At 44.3% G+C, this 27,907-nt stretch overlaps 3 protein-coding genes and 1 pseudogene across 4 annotated transcripts; 3 read left to right on the forward strand and 1 right to left on the reverse strand.

The window, feature by feature from the left end:
* The first annotated feature begins 75 nt into the window (after nt 1-75).
* LOC109779517 (dol-P-Man:Man(5)GlcNAc(2)-PP-Dol alpha-1,3-mannosyltransferase) lies at nt 76-4,001 on the forward strand. Of its 2 annotated transcripts, XR_012204193.1 has the most exons (14): nt 76-318; nt 405-439; nt 551-688; nt 804-872; nt 1,130-1,287; nt 1,418-1,484; nt 1,561-1,614; nt 2,065-2,153; nt 2,557-2,673; nt 2,814-2,920; nt 3,014-3,092; nt 3,186-3,242; nt 3,562-3,846; nt 3,909-4,001. XR_012204193.1 is itself a non-coding variant. In XM_020338137.4 (13 exons), the coding sequence occupies exons 1-13, from the start codon at nt 177-179 to the stop codon at nt 3,749-3,751; spliced, it is 1,302 nt and encodes a 433-aa protein (XP_020193726.1). In that variant the 5' UTR covers nt 76-176; the 3' UTR covers nt 3,752-4,001. The 2 variants fall into 2 exon arrangements, 1 of the variants encoding a protein (XP_020193726.1); XM_020338137.4 differs by having other exon boundaries at nt 3,562-4,001.
* Nucleotides 4,002-4,583: 582 nt separating this feature from the next.
* LOC109779518 (SUMO-activating enzyme subunit 1A-like) lies at nt 4,584-13,828 on the forward strand. Its single transcript, XM_020338138.4, has 11 exons — nt 4,584-4,700; nt 5,517-5,639; nt 6,031-6,082; nt 6,591-6,786; nt 7,104-7,183; nt 7,288-7,404; nt 9,505-9,558; nt 10,323-10,389; nt 11,107-11,210; nt 11,291-11,398; nt 13,457-13,828. Exons 2-11 carry the CDS (start codon nt 5,542-5,544, stop codon nt 13,577-13,579), a joined length of 999 nt encoding a protein of 332 aa, XP_020193727.1. The 5' UTR covers nt 4,584-4,700; nt 5,517-5,541; the 3' UTR covers nt 13,580-13,828.
* Nucleotides 13,829-16,458: 2,630 nt separating this feature from the next.
* On the reverse strand, nt 16,459-17,804 carry LOC109779524 (uncharacterized). Its single transcript, XM_020338144.3, has one exon. The coding sequence runs from the start codon at nt 17,802-17,804 to the stop codon at nt 16,704-16,706; it is 1,101 nt and encodes a 366-aa protein (XP_020193733.1). The 3' UTR covers nt 16,459-16,703.
* A 6,104-nt stretch (nt 17,805-23,908) lies between these two features.
* LOC141042255 (NADH-ubiquinone oxidoreductase chain 4-like) lies at nt 23,909-25,216 on the forward strand (annotated as a pseudogene).
* Nucleotides 25,217-27,907: the final 2,691 nt, after the last annotated feature.

The raw sequence follows: 27,907 nt of genomic DNA on the forward strand, positions 1-27,907 counted from the left end.
GTTCGAGCCGACCCGCATTCTCTCGTTCCATGGGCCGAGAAGACCCTAACCGTAAGAGCGCATAAGCCCAATGCGCACAACGCGCAACAGCTCCACCAACCAACCGGCGAGTTGCTCACCGGCCGGCCTCAGCCGCTTCTGGATCTGCGGCCGCGTTTGCCTCGTCGCCGGCCAGCATGGCGCGGGCGCGGCTAGCGAAGGAGCGTCCCGCGAGTACGCCGGGGAAGCCAGCAGACCGGAGGCGGCCGCTCCACTTCGCCGCCTTCCTGCTGCTCGCCGACGCCGCGCTCGTCGCCCTCATCGTCGCCTTCGTCCCCTGTCCGCACCCTGCCCCTCCCCCCTCTTTCCCTCGCAGCCAATCTCTTGCTCGCAGCTAACCTACGCGCTGTTGCTTCCGTGTGCAGATACCAAGATCGACTGGGACGCCTACATGTCTCAGGTAACCTGCAATCGAGCACTAAGCTCGTTTTTTCTCCTCTTTTGGGTGGAGAATTTGGAATTCGGGTTGAGCCAGAGATTCTGACTTCGGAGTGTTGATTTCGCGTGGAAGGTCGATGCTTTTCGGGAGGGGGAGAGGGACTACACCAAGATCGAGGGCGACACCGGGCCGCTCGTCTACCCGGCCGGCTTCCTCTACGTCTACTCCGCCATCAAGTTCCTCACCGCCGGCCAAGTGTTCCCTGCTCAGGTCACCTTTCCAGTGCTAAATTTGTTTGCCAGCTTCGTCTTATTTTGCTTGTGTTGCCACATCAGTCATGCCGGTAGCTGTGCTGATGCAATGCGCTTTTGGGTTGTGTCTGCAGATTCTGTTCGGCGTCTTGTACCTTGTCAACCTGAGCCTTGTTCTGCTGCTTTACATCAAGACTGAAGTGGTATGAGTGCGAAATCGATGATGCGTTTCACACAATTCCGTGTTAGTTTCACAATTCTAAACTTAGAACAGTCTAAACTTTAGTTCAATGAGGATAACTGTATATATACAAGGGACTACAAAACCGTTTAAGTTTTCTTTTACCAGTAAGAAAACACGTAACAGATCTGTACGACCAGGCTTCCATTGGCAGCACTTCTGTAGAGGTGTTTACGCGTTGTTTCTGATGCCTCCCTGTCTCTTGATCATGACGACCAGCTTCCTTGGTGGGCTTTAGGTTTGCTTTGCTTATCAAGGCGAGTTCACTCCATCTTTGTGCTCCGTCTTTTCAACGATTGCGTTGCTATGACGTTGCTCCATGCTGCTATGGTCTTGATTGTCTATCACAAGTGGTACCTCGGCCTAATTATTTTCAGGTGATTACAAGCTTGTGAGTATGACATTGATTTATCATTTCATCCATGCTTGTTTCTTACAAAGTACTAACATAACATACCGTTAGTACACGTTTTTTGCTCACTTTTATTGCAACTACTTTTGCTGCAGTGGAGCTGTCTCAGTTAAGATGAACGTGCTCCTTTTTGCTCCATCTTTGTTTCTACTAATGTTGAAGGTATAGTATTATATGACCATGCTCTGTTCCTTCATCTTATGCTACAAACTTTTATCTTACCAAGTTCTCGTTAAAGGCCATGAGTATCAGAGGAGTTTTTCTTGCTTTGTTGGGAGCTGCAGGAGTACAGGTGTGTTGTGCTTTACTCTATTCATACTTGTCATCTTAGTTTCATTTAGACTACGCTATGCTTGATGGTTCCTTCTAGCATGCCAACATGAGTTATTCATATCTCACAAATGTTATGTAGGGTTAAAAATAAATGTTCTAGGTCTTCCTTTTTTTTTTTCAAGTTGTACTGACATCTGCCAGTGTGCATTGTAAGGTTCACCCTCATTTGGACAGTATGATTTATTATAATTTTCTGCTAAATGCGAATTCATTATATATGAGACTATGTATTAAGATATTTGCCATCTTACATGGAAAAACTAGTGATTATTGATGTAAAAATGTGGCCTCAGGAAAACATGAACTTGTTGTAGTGCTGTGCTCTATGTTGCTTGGGAAGTGGCTAGATGGTCAGATGGATAAGAAGTATCTCATTTTGTCTCTAATGCTTTGCATTTCCATTCTCTAGGTTTTGTTGGGCATCCCATTCTTGTTGTCACATCTTGTTGAGTACATCTCAAGAGCTTTCAATCTTGGCCGTGTCTTCATCCATTTCTGGTGCTTATACAATACTTCTGAAATTTCAAATCATTTCAGCACTATAATTATACCTAGTACTCCCTCCGTTTCTTTTTAGTCTGCATATAAGATTTGGTCAAAGTCAAACTTTGTTAACTTTGACTAAGTTTATAGAAATAATTATCAAGATTCACAATATGAAATCAACATTGTTAGATGCATCATGAAATTAATTTTCATATCATATAGCTTTAGTATTGTAGATGTTGATTTTTTTTTTCTACAAAGCTGGTCAAACTTTACAAAGTTTGACTTTGACCAAATCTTATATGCAGACTAAAAAGAAACGGAGGGAGTATATCACATCCCCGCTGTGGCTTCATAGATTTGTTATTGCATATATGCAGCTGTGATACAATCTTATCTGTTTTATGCTTTTCAGGTCTGTCAACTTTAAGTTTATTCCTGAGAAGTATTTTGTATCAAAAGAGCTAGCTATTGGGCTATTGATTTTTCACCTCACTACTCTTATGGTGTTTGCACACTTCAAGTGGTTTAAGTGAGTATACTTATATTGGGTCTAATCAGTTGTTACATGCTAGAATTGTGGTGAAGATATGCATGTAAAAATTTCACCATAGTTGTTCTCTAAACTGTATGGTTCTTCCTGATACTTACTATTCTTGCACTTGTTGACAGGCATGAAGGTGGTTTGTTCCATTTTGTGCATTCCAGATTTAGAGATGCTAAATCAATTCAACAGCTCATCTCGTGCAAGCCCAGACAGTCCATTCTCAGTAAAGAGCGTATGTTGACTCTAAAGCTTGAATTACTTGTATTCACAGCATTTGGAACTGTTCTTTTACCAGACTAATGAGATAATAACAACTTCAATCCAGATATTGTGACTGTAATGTTTGTTGGAAACTTTATTGGCATTGTGTGTGCCCGCTCATTACATTACCAGTTTTATTCTTGGTAAGCACCCCCATCACCACCACCACCGCCACCGCGCAAGTGTAGCCCGGTACCTACAGTTGCTGGAAATGAAGTTTGTTCTTCTGTTTGCAGGTACTTCTATTCATTGCCTTTTCTGTTGTGGAGAACACAGTTTCCAACAGTAGTAAGGTAAGGCAGCAGACTCGTCTAAATTGTTTTTCCACCTCAAATCAGCTTGCGCTAATAACTGCTTGAACAAACTTGTTTATAGAGTGCTTCTGTTCCGTGAGGCACCAGCATGTTTACACCTTTTTTCCACCTTAATTTTCATAATAATAATTCGCAGTAGCTGTTTGAACAAATCCTCAATAGTTATTGGTTTAGGGTAAATTGTAATAGAAGTTCTTTTGTTCGCAATTTTTAAAGTTTGTGTTTCTTCAGAGGTGCTTCCTTTTTCTAGTATTCATGCTTGGTTTCTTCTGTCATGTCATATCCTTCATTGTTCCAGGATCATTTTGTTTGTTATCGTGGAGCTGTGCTGGAACGTTTACCCTTCTACCTCCTATTCGTCACTACTTTTGTTGTTCGCGCACCTCTTCATCTTGTTCGGCCTATGGAGTTCACCTGCTGAGTACCCCTATGCCGATAAAAAGGAAAAGGCGGACAGGGACAGTAAAGAATCGGGCAAGGCAATGTGAAGCTTCCCTGCAGGATATTTTGATCCTTTGATGTATCAGTATTACAAAAACCCTGATACTGACAGCAGAGAGGTCTTCTCTAAATCTGAAACTATGTACTTTGACACACTGTACTTTTAGTCTTTTAGTATGGTTATACTCTTGATGTGAGTCCAAGTTTCTTAAGAGGGACATCTTGTCATACCAAAGATGCAACATTTGTAACCTGTCAGCATAGATGAAAACAGCTACCAAATATGACGTTGTATTATCTTCCTTGTGTCTAGCCAGTAGCCACTGCGGTTATACTGTCTCCTTGACTTGAAAGATCTTCTGGAAGTTTATAAGAGTAATAAGTTACTGGACAAAATAATCATAATGATTTTTGCAGACAAAAGCAGTTCATCAGTTGACCCAACATCTTCATAAGGCAGAACCTGAAACAACTCTTTGTGTCGCAACTTTAGTACAACTTTGTACTAAAGCTCATACAAACTTGAGACATTTATTTTGGGACGGAGGGAGTAGTAACATACAGCTGCCACGGCAGTAAAATTACCCGAATCTGAATTTTGAAATAAGCAATATGTGAAATGTATCTGGAGTTCCCTTTTCACCTGCTTGCTTTTTTTTTTAGGCAACCTGCTTGCTGTTCTATCGCAGATTGGCAGGCAAAGACTTTTTTTCTTGAGACAGATTGGTAGGCAAAGACTGGCTTGTCTTCTTCATGGACTCTGTCGCACAAGGCCTTTGATAAATTCAGCGGCCCACAAGGCCACAACCGAGCCCACAGCCCACAGGCACACTCGTTTCGTTCCGAACAGCCACCCCCGCGACCAAAACCTCACTCGTTTCGTTCCCCAATCTCCTCCTACCCGCGGCGGACCGGCGGCGAAGCGCGGAAGCCGGAAGGCCAGCACCGCGGCAGGCAAGAGACGGTGCTGCGCGAAGCAGCGGAGCCAGCGAACAGGTTCCGTCCTCCATCTCTTCTCTAGTCCCGTCCGGAGCTCGCACCGCGGCCCTCACGCTAGCATAGGCAGGCAATGGCTGCTGCGACCGGCTTACAGAGGGCCGACGGGGAGGGCATAGGAGTACTACTTTTGCAGTACTAATGCCAGCTGCTGCTTGGATTGGAGTCAAGCCCACCTATAGGCTTTAGTGCGGAGGGAAATCTGAGAAGCCTGATGTCCGTCTGTCTTTTGATTTCCGCGAGCACTCGCAACAAAATTAATTGCTCTCAAATCGCCCAGTGGAACATCAAGGGGCACGCTTTTATTAGCTCCTAGTATGCCTCTTGGTGTAATCTAGGAGTAATTTGTTCACACCAGCGGGAGCAGCATATATATATAGATAGAGGCCGGAGACACTGTGCTCTCTCTCTCTCGTTTCGCTTGTTGTTGCATGATGGATCTGTCCAAGTATGTGACCTATCTGATATCCTTCTTCCGTAGGTATGTGGACGGATGAACTCTTCGTCCCAAACAATAATCTCCTACTGTCCACGATATGCCCGATTCCCTTTTTAGATGATGATGAACCTTAACTATTAGTTTGGTTTGATGGTCTCAAACCAAAGCACGACTTGGATCATCTTCTGCTAGTAGTCTGGCTACTAAATTGCATGAGTCGAAATTTCGACCCTTCATCCAGGATGGATGGACGGCCGTCCTTGAACCTGTAGGATATGCTTCTGGGGAAGAGAGAAAAGAAACCCATTTTCTCCCACAACTCCGAAACCGTTGCGACTTTCTACCTTCTTTGGCTGCTAACTGGATTCGCGTATCAGGCTCAGGATCCGGGTGTTTCGTGCGATGGGCGGCGACAGAGGCACAGAGGAAGAGCTGACGGCACAGGAGACAGCACTCTATGACCGTCAGATCCGCGTCTGGGGTGTTGATGCTCAGAAGAGGTGTGCCCCTCCCCTCCCAAGAACCCAGCTGTGCTCCTGCTATTTTTTTGACTTTCTTTCGTTTACTGCATCATTTTTGTACTTCTGTTGGATTTTTGTGTCGGGAAAATCTCGTTTGGTCTTATGAGATTTTTTGAACCAAGATTCAACCTTTTGGATCATATCAAACTTAACCTTCTGCTACGACTATGGATTTTCCCCTGATTATGTGAACCTGGTTTTATCCTTTCCCTAGAAATTTTCGGACTTGTTTTTTTTCTGCCAATGTTCTGTGCTCTATTTCGTTTATTTATAATATCTGTCTTTTACTGGTTTTTTGTTACCTTCTGTAACACTGTTTGGGTGCATTCATCGTTTTAACTGACTGTTATATATGTGTTGCTTGGAACAGGCTAAGTAAAGCACATGTGCTTGTGTGCGGCGTGAACGGTACTACTATTGAGGTGGGTAACTAAAATTATGTTCTATTATTATGCTTTGCAGTTAATTTGCCTTTAAAAGGAGCTTTGATGGTCTCCTATTGTTTATGAAAAGTTAGCATTGAAAAATTAGGGTTCAAGGTGTTATAACTAGTATTTGCGGTAATGTTCTGTGTTTGCATTGCTCAAATGAATAAGTTACAATTCAGCCATTTTTAGTTTCTTTAAACTGTGTGCTAGACTGCTACTTTTCTTTGTAAGCGCTTAATCTTTTTCTTTGCTAGATAAAGGGAACTAAATTTGAACTCGTTGTTCCTTTCATTTCTGATGGCATATTCTTAACTTTGCTTTTCGCCCTTGTCATCTCATGTTCCATCTTGCCAATGCGCACTTATTTTTCAAACAGAGGTCCCCAATTCTTCTGAACTTTAGTTGAATTTCAATAATTTAACTTCTCATAAGTCATTTACAATTTAGTTAATTTACTGAAAGTACCCACATACACTAAGTTGATTTCTCTCCTACTCCGCAGTTCTGCAAGAATATTGTTCTAGCAGGAGTTGGCAGTTTATCCTTGATGGATGATCACATAGTCACTGAGGATGATCTCAGTGCAAACTTCCTAATTCCTCATGATGTATGTATGCATGGTGTTAGCTCACGAGCTGAGGCTTGCTGCGAGTCCTTGAAAGATTTCAATCCAATGGTCCGAGTTGCTGTCGCAATAGGTGTGGTGTATAGTTTGATGCACTTCTTTTTAATTAGTTTGGTTATTAGATTTTTTTAAAAAATTATACAAAGTGATCATGTCTTGTATTCTTGAATTGGTGTTGAATTTATTGTGTTTACTGATAATGCTGCTATAGTTGAAAAAGTTCTTGCAAGAAAGATCATTTTGTGATAGGAACAAGCAGTTATGTCTGTTTTACTAATATTGGTTCTGTATAAGAGAAAGTTTCAACCATTCTTTTGTGGCCATAAAATCTGAGATTCTTTCTTACAGTATTGATTGGGAAAGTTATGGCTATCATGTTGTTTCCTCCAGGTGATCCATCACTAATTGATGAAGGATTCGTTGACAGGTTCGACATTATTGTAGTTAGCTGTGCATCTCTTAAAACAAAGGTGCAGATCCTTCTCTAAAGTAATATTTTCACTAGCTTCAGTTTCTTTTGTCATGTGTTCTGTTTCTTATCCTCACTGTTTTTGCATCTCTGTTATGTTTCTAGTTGTTCATTAATGACAACTGCCGGAAGAGAAGCAAGCATATTGCCTTCTACTCTGTAGAGTGCAAGGATTCTTGTGGTGAAATATTTGTTGATTTGCAGAACCATAGTTATCTTCAGGTATGTATTACTTAAGGACATGTGACATCTAGTCTAGTGATACATCACTTAACTTTGTATAACTTGCTTTGGTTTTCACAACTAGAAGTCAAAAGACATGTATGCCTTCTAAGTGTGCCTGCGATTGATCTATGTTCAGTTGTCACCTCTAATAAGATATACCTGCTTGTGTGAATGCATGTTCAAAGTTGTACTAATTGCTGTGCAATTAAGTTGATAAGCCATACAATGAAGCAATGGGAGAGGGTCATTGAGCACCGCTAAGAAGAATGACAAGCGTGACCAAAAATCAGTTTGGTTTCATGCCTAGGAGGTTGACCATTGAAGCCATTTTCTTGGTACGACAACTTATGGAGAGAGATATGGAGCAAAAGGACCTACATATGGTGTTCACTGACTTGGAGAAGACCTACGATAAGATACCACAGAATGTCATGTGGCGGGTCTTGGAGAAACATAAAGTCCCACCAAAGTACATTTCCCTCATCAAGGGCATGTACGATAATGTCGTGACAAGTGTTCGAACAGGTGATGGTGACACTGATGACTTTTCAATTATAATAGGACTGCGCCAGGGGTCAGCTTTGAGCCCTTATCTTTTTGCTTTGGTGATGGATGAGGTCACAAGGGATATACAAGGAGATTTCCCATGGTGTATGCTCTTTGCGGATGATGTGGTGCTAGTCGACGATAGTCAGAGGGGGGTTCATAGAAAGTTAGAGCTGTGGAGACAGACTTTAGAATCCGAAGGTTTTAGGCTTCGAGAACTATAACTGAGTACATGTTTCAGTACCACTAGGCACTAGGAGGGGAAAGTTAGCATGGCACTTGGTACCTCAGAAGGACATCTTTGCATATTTGGGGTCAATGCTGCAGAAGGATGGTAATATCAATGAAGATGTGAGCCATCAAATCAAAGCTGGATGGATAAAGTGGTGCCAAGCTTCTGGTGTCCTCTTGATAAGAGAGTGTCACAAAAGCTAAAAGGCATCTCTAAAAAAAAACTAAAGGGCAGGTATAGGATGGCGATTCGACCTATGATGTTGTATGGCGATGAATGTTGGCCAACTAAAAGGCGACATGTCCAACAACTACAGAGATGCGCGTGTTGAGATGGATATGTGGCCACACAAGGAAATATCGGGTCCGGAATGATATACGTGATAGAGTTGGGGTGGCACTGATTGAAGAGAAGCTTGTCCAACATTGTGTCAGATGGTTCGGGCATATACAGCGCAGGCCTCCAGAAGCGCCAGTGCATATTGGGCGGTTAAGGAGTGCATAGTGGGCGGTTAAGGCATGCTGATAATGTCAAGAGAGGTCGGGGTAGATCAAACTTGACATTGGAGGAGTCCGTAAAGAGAGATTTGAAGGAGTGGAATATCACCAAAGATTTAGCCATGGACAGGGGTGCGTGGAACTTAGCTATCCACGTGCCAGAACCATGACTTGGTTTCGGTATCTTATGGGTTTCAACTCTAGCCTACTCCAGCTTGTTGGGGGCTGAAAGGCTTTGTTGTTGTTTGTGGTTTTTTCTTGTAATTCATAAATATCTCATTATCTTTTCCATATCTTTATCATTATTCCTATAAACACTAGAGTTGGCAATGATGGTTCGAATGCCATCTACCTCCCCTCCACCAAAAGTAAATGGCTTTCTGCATTATTTGACGTACGACTCTGCTGCCAGCGAAGTTATCTTGGGCGGTGCCTAGTTTATTTTCAAGATACATAATGGTGGCACCTTCTGCATTGGAATGTTTGATTTTAGATTGATTGCCGCATTATGGCGGGCTATTCATCTTGTGAGCATATAAAAACCCAATATTCCTGTGGTGATCTCATTGGCTGTCTCTTAGTCTGTCAATTCTTAAAATGGATGATAAACAAAATTGAGCACCTTATTTTGCTTAAACAGGACACAATTTACATATTGAATCTGGTACCAGGGATTCAGTTCTATTAAAACCACTTCTGGTTCAATTACCATGATGATTCAGTTTCTTATGCTTCACAAATTACGATAGCTAGTGGAACAGATTTTCTATCTTCATTTCATTCTTAAAATGTGCATTTCTGAAATTGTGCTTATTTTTTCAGAAGAAGCCTGGAGGCGAACCTGAACAGCAGGAGTTGACATATGCTAGCCTGCAGGTGTGGAAGTTTGATTTGATTTTTTTGTAGTTTGGTCTTTATTGAGATAGTCTTCAGTATGTATGCTCATGTTTTTTATTCCTCAAGTTGGTGATCCTTGTTTTGCTGCCATGTACTGTTCTGGGGCGTATTTAGTTTGCAACTTTAACATGTTACATGATACACAGAAGCAATTCAATTTTTGTTTATATTATAATATGAAAACATGCTGATACCTCCTACGATAAAACATTTAATTTTTCGTGACCGCAGGGAAGATGAAAGTAAATGCGTTTATTGCATTTCGTTTTTCCTTTTAGTTCTGATGTGGCTCTGTGATGCCCACCTACCCTTATTTGGGAAGGCATGCATTTTCTTTTTTGGGTAAAACATTTCTTGGAGGTAGCTGCTGGTCTTTGTTCTTTTTACACTGCTGTGCTTTCGTAAATTGTTTGTTCTTTGCAAGTACTTATGCATGATTGCTAATGTTATCTTGTTTTTTCTTTGTTTGTCACCACTTAAATACTGGTTCAATCTGTTATTGTACTCATGATGATATGTTACTCCTGTCATGTAGTCCATTTATAAAATATTACTGGAATACCTGTATATGATTTGATTGCAAGAGCCGTTACCACACCCTTTAGGGTGCTTCAGTTTCCAAATATAACAATTTCAATTCCGGTGATTGCAGTCATATCACTACCCTTCTGGATGCTTCAGGTGGCAAGTATTGCATTTTGAAAAACAATGGCTACATTTACATTTTGTTTGTTTTTATACAGGAAGCTATTTCTGTGCCCTGGAAGAATCTGCCCAAGAAAACAACTAAATTGTACTACGCCATGAGAGGTGATGATACGAAAACTTTAGTTACTGTTCCTAGGTTTATCTTGTCTAATAGTGGCAACTGAAAATGGGTGTTTGTTTACTTTCTTGGCCTGTTTTTTTCCTGGGCAAATATCAGGCAAAAGTGTGATTATGGTGAAACTAATGAAATTCAGGTGTTGAAGTTTAAAAATAAATAAACATTATCAGATGTAGGGGGTGGGCATGTTCCATATCCCTGCAAAATTTAAGATAGATGTGATTCATTTATGATGTACGGTAGTGGAACAGAACAAACTGAATCGTTGTTTCACTACTCCCTCCGATCCATATTACTTGTCACTTGTTTAGTACTCCTTCTGTCCGAGAAAACTTGTTCCTTAAATGGATGTATCTAGCACCAAGTTAGTGCTAGATACATCCATTTGAGAGACAAGCTTGGGACAAGCTTTTCCGGATGGAGGGAGTACAAAGTAGTACAACTTTGTACTAAACCAGCGACAAGTAATCTTTTTCGTATCTCAAAGCAAATGAGCTTGCTCCTGATATTTCGCAGACAGAGAACATAACATCCTATAGTTTTCCGAGATTTTCTGTAGGACTCCTATTTTTATTTTTCACCAAAAAATTTACTGATCTGTATGTTCACTTGATCTGCCATGCAGAACCCTTTTGACTGTTACCTATGTGTGTTTTTCGCTGTCTTGGTTTTGTAACTAGCATAAGTATGTCGTTTTGCAGTCCTGGAAAGTTATGAATTATCTGAAGGGCGCGAGCCTGGTGAGACAACACTTTCTGATCTACCTGCAGTTTTGGCTCAGAGGAAGGATATGTGTGATAGAATGGTACAGCTTTGTTGTTTGTCGTATTTTGAGTAATTGAGTCAAGTTTCTTCAGATATTTTCCCTGTTGCTGTAACTTGCAGTCTTTAAGTGAGTCTCAAATTCCTACGGCTCTCCTGGAACGGCTTTTAGCAGCTGGAAAGAAGGAACATCCTCCTGTATGTGCAATCCTTGGTGGCATTCTTGGTCAGGTAGGTTCAATCTTCCATCCGTTATTTTCTGTTTCTTCTATTGTTTAATTCTTGTCATAGCCAGAAAATAAGAAAAGTAATCTGTATAATTTAGGTATAGATCAGTATCTTTTTTTCTTCAAATGTGGAACATAGTAGGTCAACAGAAAATGTAGTTATCTCAAGCAACGTGTGGTGTTGACACTTTGAATTCTTATATATGGACTATTTGCCTTTTAACTCGCAGTCTAGGGCATTTGTACTTGTGCTAGCAGGGAAAGGAAGGCATCCAAAATATGTAACTATATGAAATATGATAATATAAGATACATCTATTCTCTTTTTGGTACCAGCTAGGATTGTTCCCGTGCTTTGCATGGATGAGACTGCAAAGGTTACTAGCTTTTCTGTTTACCAGTTGTAGGATTTGTTTGAGCCTTTATGATGCTACTGTTTGTTTAATAAAGAATTGCATCAGTTACGGGTTCATTTGATAGCGGTCATGTGTGTGTTTGAATAAAGGCATTTGACTTGTCCATTATCTTCAGCAAGCTAGTGAATTTAGTTAGAGGGGAGTAGATTCTTAGGAGAGTTGAAAGGATTGAGTTCTATTCCAAATTAACTCAATCTTCTTTTGCTCTTCTTTTTTCGTTGTAAATTTTTCTTGTACCGTGAATCTATCTATCTCTGTAACAAGAAACCGAAAATATAATTAAAGAAGGATTACTTGTCTGGTTACATAGTTCAATATGTTTGTTTCCTAATTCAGTTTAAAATTTACATCCCTAAATTTGCACCATTGTCACTGGGATCTTTCATTTTTAGGTCCCTGTATTTACTCAAGAAACTTAGGGCCTGTTCTGATCTCCTCCAAACTTTCAAAACTTCTCAAAATCTGCTTCAGAAGCTGGCTTCGTACTCCACGTAGCGATCAGCGAAGCGTTCTGCACGTGGTAGCTTCTCCCAGCGATTTGGCCCGCTGGGGAGGCTGCTAGCCTTGTTGGGCTCTAGTTTGGGCCGTTGGAGGCAGCCCAGTTTGGACTAGACATCCAGGGAACGAGCCCCAGTTTGGACCTGATTTACTGAAAGCTTGATTATGCCTTTTTCTTCTAAATAAAGTTACTGAAAACTAGTAAAATCTGTTTGAAGATACCTTGAAACAAAATTCAAATCTAAAATCGTCATTTTTATGTTGATCACATGTCTTGTCGAGTAAACGTGCTATGTTATATCTAAAATTATCAGTTAAGGTTAAACTGGACTTGTCCTGACTGAAACCACGAGTTGCATGCTACTCCCTCCGTCCCATAGTAGTGTCAAAAAACATCTTACATTATGGGACGGAGGGAGTATTTGCTAAACAATATGTACACATGTCAACCCGAAAAGTATTTCACTAAACTATATGTTATGGTGTGATTCTGCCCGACATGTTGCATCATCTCCTCTCAAAGTTATACCTCTGCCGTTCCCTATTACTGGGAACCCAACTATGATCTGACTGTAAAAAAACTGGAACACGTATTTTAGGATAAATTTCAAAAGTCAGGACTTACTCAAGACCATAGGCTTTAATACCATCTTAAGCTTCATGCACTAGCCAACACAACCAAAATTCCGAACTACAGTACAGTACCACTAATTTTCTACTTGCTAGGTCAGCGATCACACGGATGATCCGGCATTCCTAGTGTTGAACCAGTGAATCGAGGTACTCACTGGTTTGGTTTTCAAAACTATGGTTCATAGATAGCTCTTGGTAAGTTTTGAAATTCAATTAACAAACCACTTGGTGGAAGCTAGCTGTGGTTTGAAATTTTCCACATGGATCATCCAATGAGACAAAAAAATCAATCACACAGTTGTAATTGATCTAAGAAGGATGTGTTTGAACTCGTGATGTTTGCTGAAACAGGTAGAAAAACTTCCAGTCCAAAAGAGCACTAGATTCCATTTATGTTTTGCTGCAAAAACAAACTGCAGGAGTGTGAATTTGTTTTCATTTGAAGCCTTCTTATATTTGAATATTTTCTTTAGCATACTGATCAGAGATTTGCACTTGGTTTTTGGATCTAACAGGAGGTGATTAAGTCAATATCTTGTAAGGGCGATCCAATCAAGAATTTCTTTTATTATGACGCAGCTGATGGTAAAGGGATCATGGAGGACATCCCCCCAACTCCCGTAGAGCAATTCGCGTGATGCCTAGCTTGCATTGGTCATTAATCGCTGATTATTGTACCCAAGCATTAGAGACGAGCATGTGACAACTTCTTATCGTGGCCGAGGCAGAAAACTCATATTACCTCCGTCCCAAAAAATTGTCTAGATATGGATATATCTAACACTAAAACGTGACAATCTAAGACAAGAATTTTGGGACGGAGGGCGTACCTAACATTTTGCATTGGCAACCCAGTATTGCATTGAACAGAATTCACATTCTCTTGATCTCCCCTGAACAATTTTAAAGCTGAAATCAGCCAGATTTTCGTTCTCGTTGAATGATGAAATGCTTTATTTTCTGCTTGCGGTGTGCCCATGTTGGTAGAAGTAGTTGGGTATTACGAGTTGGTTCATGTCTGCCTCTGGAGGTGGGCAGAATGGCTTACATGTACTGGTTCATGTCTGTTTACAGGTAGTTCGCACTCTATTCCAGAGTTAACATAAACCGGTGATGGCAGTACAATTGTCCAATTCTGAAAATTAAAATAGGCAATATATGAAATACTCCTATATCTGGAGTTTATTATTATCTCCTTGATCTGCTGATGTCCATCGGCCCGAAGGGCAAATCTGTTTCAAGGACGAATATGCTCGCCGGTCCTTTGGCAGGCAAAGTGCCAGCACGACTTCAGCTCTTTGCCTTTCAAAGCCCCGTGCTTTCACAGGCGGCTGTCTCCGGCCTCTGGTTCCTCATGGACCCCTTCGCCTTGGCCATTGCAGCGAAGTCCTGGTATGACGGCACCTCTTCCCCTTAACCTCTGCCAAGCTCGATGTAGACGTGGTGTTGCTGCTGTCTGACACATGTGCTGCGCGATAAGCATGGGGTGGTTCGTGCGGCCATCTGCCTGAGCTCAGCACCTTCTCCGAAGTGGCCAGAAAATGAGGTGTCCCTATCGACCGAACCAGGTCGAGCAGCTCATCCATCTGGAGCGTGCACTGCGGTCCGCACTCCAGGGTCATGTCATCGGTGTTGGGAGGCAATAGTGGCTGCGACTGGAAGGAGGTCCAAGCAGGGTTGCCTGGGTCAGCGGGTCGCTTGCAGAGGACCGAGGGGGAGGTCGGCCTCCTGCTGTTGTTTTGTGAGCTACAGCAGGGGGATGGCAATGGCGGCTGCCCATTTCTTCCGAGCCGGTCACAATAGTACTGACCAGGTTGCTGGTGATGGTAGTAACCCCTGCTATTACCATTGTTCCCACGAAAAACTGGGGGAAACAGATACATGTGCAAATGGATCAGAAAAGAAAAAAAGGTTATGTAAAGGTCAACCCAAGTAAGTTTAGCTGTTCAGTTTTTTTTTCCTGAAGCATTCTTACACTGCATAGGTGCTGAGGTAGTTTTTGGTCTGTTAAGGGTCATTTCCTCTGAGGAAGGACAAGTAGAATATCTGATGTGATGTTGAGGCAGATAACTTGAGCTGCCACCAAGGGATGCACTAGAATTTGTGGCATCTATAACATATGGTTCGTGCTCAAAATCAAAGGGGGCTGGCGCTTTGATGCTCCTGGGTTTTTAAACCTGATTTGAACATATTTTGAAATGTCACAAAATTCAGATAAATTTTTTTATGTGCGCATCTCAACATTCTATGTGTTCACATTTTTTGTGTAGTGTATAAAAAGACAAAAAATGGTGCTTAAAAATGCTTTTTACGAGACATTTCTTTCTTTTTGGTACAGGCGACACACAATGTCAATTTTTTCGTGAAACTTGGTGTGCACACATCGAATGTCGAGATGTACGCGCAAATCTTTTGTTCACCGGAAGAGGTGCGGCGATATGTTGGATTGTCCGCGAAGTAGTCTTGCATCAACATCTCGTTTCCGAGATGGCAATTTCGAGGAATGCAAAGACGGTCGACGCTCGATACTCGCTATCTCTTTCGGTTCTCATCTTCGTGCTCCTTCCCGGCGAGAACCATCACCAACATTTGCTGCCGATGGTTCTCAAGCAGCGTCTCAACATCCGAGTCATCCGAATCTGACGAATCCTCGAGCAAAAACCTCACGCGAGGGCTCAATTCCATATAAATTCACAAATACGAACGCCACATGAACCAACTAAGCATAGCGCATCCCAAAGCACAAGCACAAGTACTTACCGACGGCTCGGGGCGGTGGATCCCGGGGCGGCGGCGGCGACTAGGGGCGGTTCGGCTCGGCGGATCCGGGGAGCCGGTGAAGCGGCTAGGTGAAACAAGGAGAGGGGCGTCCCCGCGGCGTGATTTCGTCTGCAGATTTGGCTGGAATCGCCGGCGGCGGACGGGCGGAACCAGTGGCGGGCGGCTGCGGAAGGGGGTGGGGAATGGGCGCGGGCTGAAATGTCCCTCCCGCCAACCACTTTTCTGGGATACGGGGCACCGCCGGGTCGAGGTGGAAACCTGCGTTTTCGCGGGTTGGAGATGGGATTTTACCGCGCCTCTCAAAACTTTTTACGGGTCCGACGCGTTTACAGTGTCTGATCGGGCATTATTTTTCAGGCGGACCCGTATTTTGACGGTTATTTTGCAGGTCGGGGCATTATACGGGGTCTGCTAGAGATGCCCTAACATATGGTTTGTGCTCAAAATCAAAGCGGGGTGGCGCTTTGATGCTCCTGGTTTTTAAAATCTAATTTGAACATATTTTTAAATGTCAGAAAATTCGGATAATTTTTTTTACGTGCACGTCCCAACATTCTGTGTGTTCACATTTTTTGTGTCCATGTATAAAAAGAGAAAAATTGGTGCTTAAAAATGCTTTTTATGAGACATTTTTTTTCTTTTTTGCACAGACGACACGAAATGTCATTTTTTTGCGAAACTTGGTGTGCGCACATAGAATGTCGACATGTATGCGCAAATTTTGTGATCAGATTTTTTTGACATTTCAAAATAAATTTTTTGACATTTGAAAATAAATTTACCCGTGGAAGGAGCATAAGCTCCATTTGCCAAAGTGAATATCCAAAAATCAATGGTCAAAGTTAGACCTAATTTATAAAGTGGTCTTGTATACAGAAAAATGGAGGAAGTAACTTACAGATAGTACGACGAACATAGCATGTATGCTTGACATACATTTAAATAAATGAAAACAATCGGTGCATTTTTTTTCCTTGCTAGCTACATCCAGAACGCTACGGGAGAAAAAGACGAGAGTTGCCTAGAGACAGGGCAAGATGTGGTGTTTCTGTCGATGATTCGCAGCTTGCCCTCATGATTGTACTTGAGACGAAACGTGGTCATGTTGAGCACGAAGCCATGAGGGTCATCAAAGGCATCCTGGAACTCGAATCCATCGGCTACCACGCAATCAACAAGGAAAAACCTGGAGTTGCCCATGCATGTGAGGGTAGCCCCTTGGGACTTAGACACTTGATGTGTTGGGCTCCACAGTTTTTGCTCCTTGGCCATCTTCCAGCCGGGCTGCTGCATGGTGTTGCTACTGCTGCTGCCGAGGGAGGGAACTTGGCAGGAGCAGACGTAGCCATCCGGGTGTAGCCCGACCCATGCATCTAGCTCGGCGTCGAAGTAACCTTGGCGGTGGAAAGGGAGCATCCATTCCCCATGGCGCCTCCACTCACGGTTCTCGCCGTTAAAGGAGAATGTGCCGGCGCCGCTGACCTTTCGGTCATCCACGGACACAAATACGGTGCGCCCGTCCGGGTGAAGGGCGTAGGACTCAATCCTTTGATGCTTGGTGAAGGGAGCCGGGATGCTTTCCCAGGACCAGTCGGTGCTCGGGCACAAAGAGTGCATCATCTCGTCCTTGGCGGCGGCGGTGGTCATGACTTCGAAGGCGAGAGGCCGCGACATGAAGTAGTAGGCAAACGCGAACAACATGTCGTCGGCGGTGACAAAGAAGTTGAGGGCATTGAGAAGCGCCTCTGGGAGGGGATTGCCGATGGCCAGCGCGGCGGCTTCCGTGTCGAAGACCACGGTCGCGGCACATTGGTTGCTGGTGGCTATAATGTTGGTGCCCAGGGCGGCAAAGTCCATGGCATGGTTGTTCAGAGGCGACGCTAGACGGAAGACGGGGGGCGCGCTCAGGTCGGGGCTGTCGGCGTCGAGCTTGCGGATGGTGAAGCCCCTGTGCCAGTCGTCTAGGACCAGGTAGAGGCTCTTGTGCTTGTTGCCGCTGCGGCCGTGGTAGCTGGCCGCCTGATCTTTCTCCTCGTCCTGCCGTCGTTCTTGCACCGATAATCTTAGCGGGAAATCGTCCATAAGAAAAAAAACTGGATTCGAAGCCACCTGTCGTAATAGTATCTGCGGGTTCTTTCTGTGGAGCCTTCAAATGCAATAGCTAGCTGCCCAACGGCCAATGCCACAGGCAAATCTTCATTTTCCAACTTATACAGCTCTTTGGGTCCAAAGATACTCGCCATTGCAACTTAATAAATAGGACCGGTGGGATCGCCTTCAACAGATATATCGGTTTCACTGCTTTCGTACCCTTTGTTTTGGTCATGTGGATGACCCGCAGACCGTAGATAAGATGGATACCCACGTACTGCCTTCAATGAAGAGAGTTTTACCAGGGACCCTTAGACAGATAGGGGGGACAGACAAGAGGTATGCAACCTGCTGAATATTGTCACCGAATCGCTCACTGACAAATACTTGGGGCTCCCCTCCCTGGTAGGAGTGGATAGGAGCGACTGCTTCCAACACTTAATTGAGAGAGTTTGCACTCGGATTAATGGCTGCAAAGAGGAAGGGCTGATTGGCTCCGCCATGGAGACTGAAATACGAGCTTCTTTTATCACATCATTTTGCAACGGAGAAAAAAGAAGAACATAATAAAGTTTCTGAATGACTCAAACGGCAACAGGATCGAAGGTAATGAACAACTAGCATATCTGATACAGGGTTACTTTGAGGGACTGTTCACCTCAGAAGTCCTAGCTCCCGACCCTGGGCTACTGGGGAAAGTAAACAGGCGAGTAACTGAAGAAATGAATGCAAGCCTCTTGGCTCCGTTCACGGCAGATGAAGTAAAGGCAGCACTCTGAATTCAATCGAGAGTTAGGTACAATAATCTTCAGATATGACAATACCTCCCCCAAAGCATTGTCAAGTGTTGGAATTAGGGCACCAACCACGAATAGGAGCTGTATAGAACTCCGGAAAGAGACCTTTGATGAAGTCGGCATCCTCCCAAGTGGCATTTGCTTGATCCAAACTAGCCCACTTCCTTGGTTGCTGAAAAACCATGCAACGCAAGGAATTTTCCACACACTGATTCACACGTTCTGTCTGGCCATCTGATTGTGGGTGATAGGCAGAGCTAAACCTCAATTTCACTTGCAGTGCTTTGAAGAAGGCTTGCCACATGTTACTTGTGAATATCCAGTTTCTACCAGAGACTATTGACTTTGGAAATCCATTCCACTTAAAAGCATTATCCATGAAAGCATGAGAGACTGATTGTACTGTATAAGGGTGAGCAAGGGGAATGAAATGAGAATATTTAGTGAACCTGTCCACCACCAACAATATGACTTCTTTGCCCAATGATTTGGGAAGACCCTCAAAGAAATCCAGGGAGATGTCAGTCCAAGCAGAAGTAGGTAATGGCAGTGGATCTAGGAGACCAGGGTAGTGGCAATGCTCTCCCTTGACTCTTTGGCAAACTGCACACTCATGTAGAAAAGTTTCAATCTCCTGGCCTGGCGCCAATAAAATCGCTTTTTTACCCTTTGATAAGTAGCCACAATGCCTGAATGGCCTCCTATGGGAGAGTTGTGAAGTGAATCAATGATTTGGTGTTTAAGAACATCATCTGATCCCACATATATTCTTCCTTTATATCTCAAAATGCCAGAATGAAGAGTATAAGGGGGTGCTGCATTGGCTGATATAGTGAGCTTCTCAAGCAGAGATTTGCAGTGATCATCATTAGTGTAGCTGGTTTCTACAGTTGAAGCCCAAGCAGGAGTAACTGCAGTGACTGCCATCATATGAGAATCTCTTCTGCTCAAAGCATCTGCAACCTTGTTTTATTTTTTTTGTATTCAATCTTGTAATTGAATTCAAGCAATTTTCACATAAGCTTGTGCTGGATGCCCTCAGAGACTTTTTGTTCTATGATGTATTTAAGGCTCTGTTGATCAGTTTTGATCAGAAAAAGAATTGGGAACCAAGAAAGTAGTGGCGCCATCTCTTCAAGGATTCCAAAATAGCTAAAGCTTCTCCTTATCATAAGTTGACATAGCTGCATTTCTGGGTCCAAGGGTTTTACTGAAATAAGCAATTGGTCTGCCTTGTTGCATGAGGACAGAACCAATACCTTGACCTGATGCATCTGTTTAAAAAGTAAATGGTAGGGTCAAATCAGGCAAAGCCATAACAGGAGCAGTGACCAGACAATTCTTCAATGTTGTGAAGGCCTCAATTTGAGCATCTGACCACTGGAATGAATCTTTTTTTAGACAGTCATGAAATGGCCTAGAATTGATCCCATAATTCTTGACAAATCTTCTTTTTCTGCAGCCATACCAAGAAAACTCCTCAACTGAGTGATAGTCTTAGGTGCTGGCCATTCTTTGATGGCAACTATTTTGTGGGGGTCTGTAGATAGACCCTATCCTTAGATAACATGCCCTAAATACTCCACTTGAGGGACAGGAAAACTGCATTTGCTAATCTTAGCATATAGTTTTTATGACCTTAGAATGTCCAGGACTAACTTTAGATGCTTGAGATGAGCTTGTTTGGTCTTGCTATATATCAGAATATCATCAAAGAATACCAAAAGGTATTTCCGGAGCAAAAACATGATTCATTAAAGATTGGAAGGTAGCAGGTGCATTAGTGAGTCCAAATGGCATCACTAAGTATTCATAATGACAAAAATATGTCCTAAAATTTATGAATGTCTTCTCTTCTCATTCTTATCTGACGATAACCTAATCTCAAATCAAGTTTGGAAAACAGTTGTGCACCATGTAGCTCATCTAATAGATCCTCAATGATAGGAATATTGAATTGATTTTCTGCACTTAACCCGAAAGCAAGTTTGAAAACAAGACCTGCTCTATGAAGTGATGGAAGTAGTGAAGGTTTAGGCTTCGGATCTGTGAAGTTCAGGTTTTGGAGTAGAGGTCAGAGGCTAGTGCGGGTAGCCCTGTCGGAAACTAGAAAGAAGAGGCTGATGCACCTGCCCGGCGGTGGGTGGGTTCAGCTCGATCAACTGGGATAGGAGTTTTTTCTCTATCTTGCTCCATGGTGTTCAAGCAGTGCGTCTAGAAAGCTGTGATTCATGGGAGGGAGCAGCTTCAATAGCTTTGGCTGTGAAAACTCTTGGTCTTGGAGCATCAGTGTCATCAGTTCACCCAAGATCCGCAGGACAAATAACTACTAGGTTTGTGCTAGAAAAGCGTCTTGCGTGACGGGGAAAGAGTGGAAAAAGAAAGAGATTAATCAGCTATGGAATCTGACAGGTATCGGTATTGAACAAAGGGGGCTGTTCACAAAGCATCCCATGGATGGTAATGGTGCTTCCCCAGCTGTTGTTCCTACTCCTTTGGCTGGTGCCAAATCAGGTGACTTTGAAGTTGAAGCTTGCCCGCAGAACGATGTAACCATGCTGGTAGTACTATGATTGCCTTAGAGCGTAGATGTCTCTGTCCCTAGGAACGTGATGCTTAGGTGCGAGGTGAAACACAAGCAGGAGATCGAGAAAAGAAATCATACGGATTGCAACCTACACATGAAGAATCTGCTTCATTGTTCCCACCATCTATATCAGATGTTTAATAAGAATAGGAATCGAATAAGCTGCTGATTGACTGAGGAGCATTTGAAAAGAAAGGAAGGGTGATGCTTGTTAAACAAAGCTGCGTGTGGGGCCGCCACGTATAGCTGTAGTTTCTGCTGTAGCATCGGTTATTTCCGTTATTGCTGTAGTAGCATCGGTTATTGCTCAGGTTACGAATGACCCAATCTATCTATGGTAACCACCCCTACTTTAGTAGATGCAGATGCGCACCTAGAAAAGACGGATGAAAGAGAACCTGCCCTTCTGACTTCTTCTCTTGTCTGTCCTTTACGCAAAGCGATCTATGGTCTCAACAAGCCCCGATAGCGTCGGTTTTTGAAGTTCAGCACAGTGGTTATGTTATCCAGGCAGGGTTTGCTCGGAGTGATCATGATTCGGCCATGTTCGTATCAGTTTATCCTCGAGGACGTGCTATTCTGTTGTTGTATGTTGATGATATCAAACTGACTGGTGATTACTCCGTTACCATATCGCTGATTAAGTGTCGCCTTCATCAATTATTTGCTATGAAGGCGCTGACGCGCCCTAAGCCTTTTCCTGGCTTGGAGGTCGCACATTCTCCTCGTGGATATTTGGTATCTCAGATCAAATAACGTCATGACTTGATCACTCGAGCTCAACTCAATGATGAGAAGACTGTTGACACTCCCTTGGAGCTTTACGTTAAACTCCGTCCGACTGATGGCTCACCATTATCTGATCCGACGCAGTACAGACAGTAGGTCGGCAGTTTGGTTTATCTGACGATCTCTTGCCCAGATGGCTTTTCCTAAGAAAGTCAGCCTTTCATGGCTGCCCCCCGGTCAGTTCACTTTGTAGCAGTTCATCGGATTCTTAGATATATTCGAGGTACCTTTTCTCGAGCCGTCCTTTTTTCCGTCATCGTCTTCTTTAGAGTTGCGTGCAACTACTGATGCCGATTGGGCCTTCAGATAGGTGCTCAACTACAGGCTTATCTATTTTATGGGGAGACGAGACACTATCTTGGATGAGATAAAAGCAATAGACAGTTGCTCCTTCCACTGCCGAAGCGGAGTACCGTGCCATGGCACACTACTAGATAGATTGTATGGCTCCGTTGGTGACTTTCGGATTGCGGGTTTCATTTGAAAAACCCCAACGCCATTCATCTTGCGTCAAATCCGGTCTTTCATGCAAGAGTTTCATTTTTGGCCGCTACTACGTTCGTCGAAAACTTCTTGATGGCACCATCATCTCATTACCTTATTTTTTCCCTTCGACTTCGGCTATGACCAATGCCCCACCTAGCTGAATAGGCATAACAAAGCTACCTGAAAAAGGCAAGGTGCACCTTAGATTGAAATCGACAAATTGCGTTTTGCCAGATGGATTCTTTAGAAAGATTCCCGGATAAAGTTCAGTATAATATTTAGTTAGAATCTAAATAAAGGCGCATACGTGGGCGGGCAGGGGGCCCCACTACTTCTTCATTCAGGGGGGGGCTAGCCTCATGACTTCCCACTGGGCGAGGGGTGCACCTAACCCACCTACTCACTCATCAATTACGGTGTTCAGCTGACTTGCACAGAAAGACCCCTATTGTTTAGTAATTTGGCGCCCCATCTTTTGATTGACTGTTGTCAACTAATCTTTTCAATGTTCAATTCTACTATATGTTAGAACATTTCTGTGAATGCTATTTCGATCTAAGTGGTCCTATTCTCTGTCCCGTGCTAGGAAGCATTACTCCTCTTTTCATTCCAAATTCTTCAATAAGACCGATACGATTGATTGGTCTGTGCGTTTCTCCTATTACTTTTTTGTATCCCCCTGTTCCTCGGATACAATTCGATCCTTCTACGGCCAAATCTCAATTTGTGGAAAGCCTTCGATGGCTTCCTTATGAAAACATCCATTTGTATATGGGTATAGACGGTCTTTCATTATTCTTCGTGATATTGACCACATTTCTGATCCCTATTTGCATTTCAGTGGGTTGGTCTGGTATGAGAAGTTTTGGTAAAGAGTATATTACAGCATTTCTAATTCGTGAATTTCTAATGATCGCCGTGTCCTGCATGCTGGATCCTCTACTATTCTATGTTCTTTCCGAAAGCGTGCCAATCCCTATGTTGTGCGGAGCTGAGCATCTTCTATTCGCTGGGATCAAGCTTTTCCTCTGCAGGGGCCTTGTGCAGTAAACCCCCTACGGGCGGTCCCCCGTTGTCGTAAAGTAGTAAAGGTCCCCGCGAAGCTTTCGGGAAGAGGGGTAGTCTTGTGCGTAAGCATAGCATTTCTGGTCGAACCACCGAACCACACATCTTTTTTTGGTGGGAGGGTACTCCGAGTAGTGGGTACCTCGTAGGACCTCGACCCGCCTACTCAGGTCTTGTATGGATATGCAGGAAGGGGTGCTCCTAGGTGTGTGTAGGGGCTATGTTTGTTCGCGAGAATGAATTCCTCGTCAAGTCAGGGGGGGGGGGGGTGTGGACACACTTGCGCGAATTCGGGTAACGGCTACAAGGGATAAAAAAAAAGAAAATTGTACCCGACCAGGGATGGACGTAAACTCGTAAGGTACCGAGGGTAGGGATAATCGTCCAGGTCTTATTTAAAAAAAAGCCGCCCCGCCACTGCAGGCAGGTTAGTTCCTCTGTCGTTGCCGGAGAGTTCTTGGCAAAGAGACCTTAGGATAAGTTGCTAAAACAAACGGAGGGGAGGATCGACCCGTTCAGTAGAATTCCGAAGAAAGACTGTTGGCAGCAGGTGGAGACATTTCTTTGGCCCCCTTCCAAATAAATGCGGGCAGGGTAGAGCTCGGCAGAGGGTTCGAGAATAGGGTAGGGTTTTTTACGGTCGGGTCCCCTACCACCAGTCCAGCTAGCCTTCTTTCGGGCAGGAAGCAGGCCTAAACAACGGGCGGGCATCTCCCGCTACGCAAGCAGCATTGTTCGCCACCACCCGAGAAGCAAAAGATTCGAGAGTCAAGGCGGAAAAGACAAGCATAGTGGTCCAATGACAAGGGCCGACGACGGAAGCTCGGGACGGAGCCGTATGATGCGGAAGTCTCACGTACGGTTCCCTGAGAAGGGAGTGGCTACCCACTGGAGCTTCGACCAACTACCACCGGTCAATTCCGCTTTGGGGCCACCCCTGATTCTACCATCATTATAGGGGTATGGGGTTCGAGACAAAGAAAGATCAAGGCAGCATATCAGTTTTTCCTATATACTTTACTTGGATCCGTTTTTATGCTATTAGCTATTCTGTTGATTCTTCTCCAAACAGGAACCACCGATTTACAAATTTATTAACCACTGAATTTAGTGAGCGGCGCCAAATCCTTCTATGGATTGCTTTTTTCGCCTCTTTTGCCGTCAAAGTGCCTATGGTACCAGTTCATATTTGGTTACCCGAAGCCCATGTAGAGGCACTTACGGCTGGATCCGTCATCTTGGCTGGAATTCTTTTAAAATTGGGAACCTACGGGTTTTTAAGATTTTCAATACCCATGTTTCCCGAAGCGACACTTTGTTTCACTCCTTTCATTTATACTCTAAGCGCGATTGCAATAATATATACTTCCTTGACCACTTTAAGACAGATCGATCTTAAGAAGATCATTGCCTACTCCTCAGTAGCCCATATGAATTTGGTGACTATTGGTATGTTTAGTCGGGCGGCGGCCGTTAGGTCACCTATTTTGAGTTATGGACACACAAGCAAGGCCAAAACATGTGTGCCGGGCGTGCGACCCATCAACCTACTAGCAATAGGGGAGAAAACTTAGCATGTCGCAACAAAAGCGTCGATTCGAGGCGTCAGCAAAACACCGCCGTCTGTTCCTAAAACAAAACCCCTTAGCGCCCCGGGACGGGAGTGGGGGACGGCCCTACGCAAACAGCAGCATCACCGGCTCTACGAAGTCCGAATCGAATCTTTCGGTTGGCTTTCCGGTGAATAAGAATTGTTGGGCGCGGCGAAGCGAGCACTTCTAGCTGTTTCGCTTGCTTCTTTCTTATTGTGGCGGCTATTATGGCGTGGCTGAAATGAACGAAAAGCGAGATGATTCAAATCGATTGATAGATGGCCTGATCTGTTCTGATAGATCGAAAGGTTTTCTATCAATAATAAGGGTTGACCTCTTTCTATCTATTGATGATACAAGATATCTATCTATTCTGGATCCATCAGAAAGAAATCGATATGTTCTGATTTTTTCTACATCGTATGTAGAGCGCCCAAGCGTTTGGCCAGCTCAGTTCTATTATCCATCGGTCCAATGCACTGGCTCATCTCATGGAGGGAAAAAGCAAATGTAGTTAGTTGTCTTGTTGTTGTTCGCCGCCTCGACACATTCCCCGGCATCATCCCACACAGAAAGAAAGAGCGTGGAGCCCCGGCCCGACCTGTAAGTCCGCTAACGTAAAGCGAGGAGTTGAGCCTGAACTGGCGAACCGAAGTCACTTTCGTAACCATACTTCCTACAGCTAACACGTGCCCAGTCCAGCGGGAACGCGAAGCGCAAACGAACGTGAGCTGCTATACCGAATCCCCCGCTGGCCATCGGGGACCTAGTGGTAAGGTCATGATCCACAGGGGAAGGGATCACTCATTCTTCTATTGGGGACAGGTGCATGAACGACAACTCCAAACGTCAGACATCCGCCACCTATACCTACCGTTTAGGTGGCACCAGCGAGATCCAGCTAAGGTAAGGTACTTTGACGAATTTGGACCTAGCGAAAAGGACTCTAAGCCTTCGCGCAAACAAGCAAAGTAGAAGCAAGACGAGGAAGCGGAGCTGTCGTAGAAGCAGTAGCTTCCCCCGACAATATACAATACAATAGTAGCGACCATGAATAAAAAAGCCCCTTGTTTAACGAGTTCGCTGCTTTTCCCAGGCCGGAGAAGGGCAACTACTTATTGATTGATCGCCTTTCTTTGATATGTGTTCAATTTAGTACAATACAAACTACAACTAGATCAAAGCGGAAGGGCCACTCACTATAGAAGCTATAACTAGAAAAGCCCTAGCCAATAGTTTAGTAGTCGGCCAAACCCCCATGCTCACGACATGTTCTTGATATTGATTGAGTTGGAGGGAGTCAGAGACTACCACGGAATCCTTCCATAGTCACCCCGGTGACCTTCGTCACCAAAGCGTCACGACAGTTTCCAAGACCCCTCATATAATCTCCAGTGGGGATCAGTCGGAGCACGTAGGAATGTCGACCACTACATAAGCCGCTGGCGGAGAAAGCTCGAAGAGCTTCCCTTCATTCGCTTCGCAGGAGTCGCACACAGCACATAGCTGGAAGTCAGAGGGCCCGTACTACCTGCCTAACCCTTCACTCCGAGGGACTGTAGAACGGAAAGCGCCTTCTAAACAACTCGGCAGAAGGGAAGGGGCCTATGTATTTGCATGACCCCTGCGGATTTGACCCTACCTACACCCGGAGCCAATCCCCTAGCGGTCCTACCACCACGCCGCAGAACAGGAGCTCGTGTGGAACCTTGGATTTCTGGCGTAACAGCGGTGGAAGGTATCAAAATATTACGGCCGCATAACATAGTATATACGCTAAGGTCGGCAAAAATATGGACACCCGAAGGGCCCGGCGCGCACAATCCTATCCTATCCGAGCCCGTCATTGCATGCACTTCGGATAGCCGTCCGTAGCATCATAAGGAGCACCTCCCTTTCGAGGTACCCAAATGGAACGGTCTTTATTTGTGTTGTTGGTTGGTCTTTCTCAACGTGGTCTATAGCACGAAAAACCATTCTTTACAAGATAGGGCCGTTCACATGAAATAAAATACAAAATCCATTCTTCATGGTCGGGCGCATTTCTCCAAATCCTCCAGGATCACAAGTGGAACGCTAAGCAAGGGTGGGGAGGCTGTGAGCTCCGCGTCGAACAGAAAGAAGCAAGCAGGGGGTGTTGCCGTAGTGCGCCGGAGAGCAAGCGTAGGCAACCAAACTAAATAAGGCTACAAAAGTAGCTAGCTACCGTCTTTAAGCTGGCTGCCTTTTCTAGCGCGCGTACTCTTCTGTGGAGTCGCACGGAACGAGCCTTGTCTTCCCTCCAACGACTAGCTCCCTTTTCTTATTCCGGTCACCCTTCTCTTGCCGTGGAAGGACTTTTGCCTGTGGTGTGGTCCAACCCGTGGGCGGAGTCGCCCTCATCCCCCCATTGCTCAGTGCTCCCTGTAGCTTCGCTGGGCTTTACCCGCGTGGGCGCGGGCTTCTATAAGAGAATGAAAAGCTCTCTTTTTACAATAAAACGCGAACCGCGCGGAGCCCACCCTTTTTCGTTTTCTGCCGCCACTGGGTGGCCGCAGGGGAAACACAGCCCGACCGCCTCTCGGGAAAGGGGGGGTGGGCCTACCTATCCTGAGGGAGCAGCTGAGAGGTTCCATATGCCGAGCCGAAGGGCAGAACTTCAGTGCGTGATCGTAGTATGTCACCTCGTCTCGTCCTTGCAGCATCGAAGAGTACCTATGCACTATGTTCCGGTTCACTGATAAGGAAGATAGAGTTGGGGCGGGGGTCTACGATGTGATACTATAGTATGCCCCAGGG

Source organism: Aegilops tauschii, chromosome 3, assembly GCF_002575655.3.
Source record: "Aegilops tauschii subsp. strangulata cultivar AL8/78 chromosome 3, Aet v6.0, whole genome shotgun sequence".
Classification (NCBI taxonomy): Eukaryota; Viridiplantae; Streptophyta; class Magnoliopsida; order Poales; family Poaceae; genus Aegilops; species Aegilops tauschii.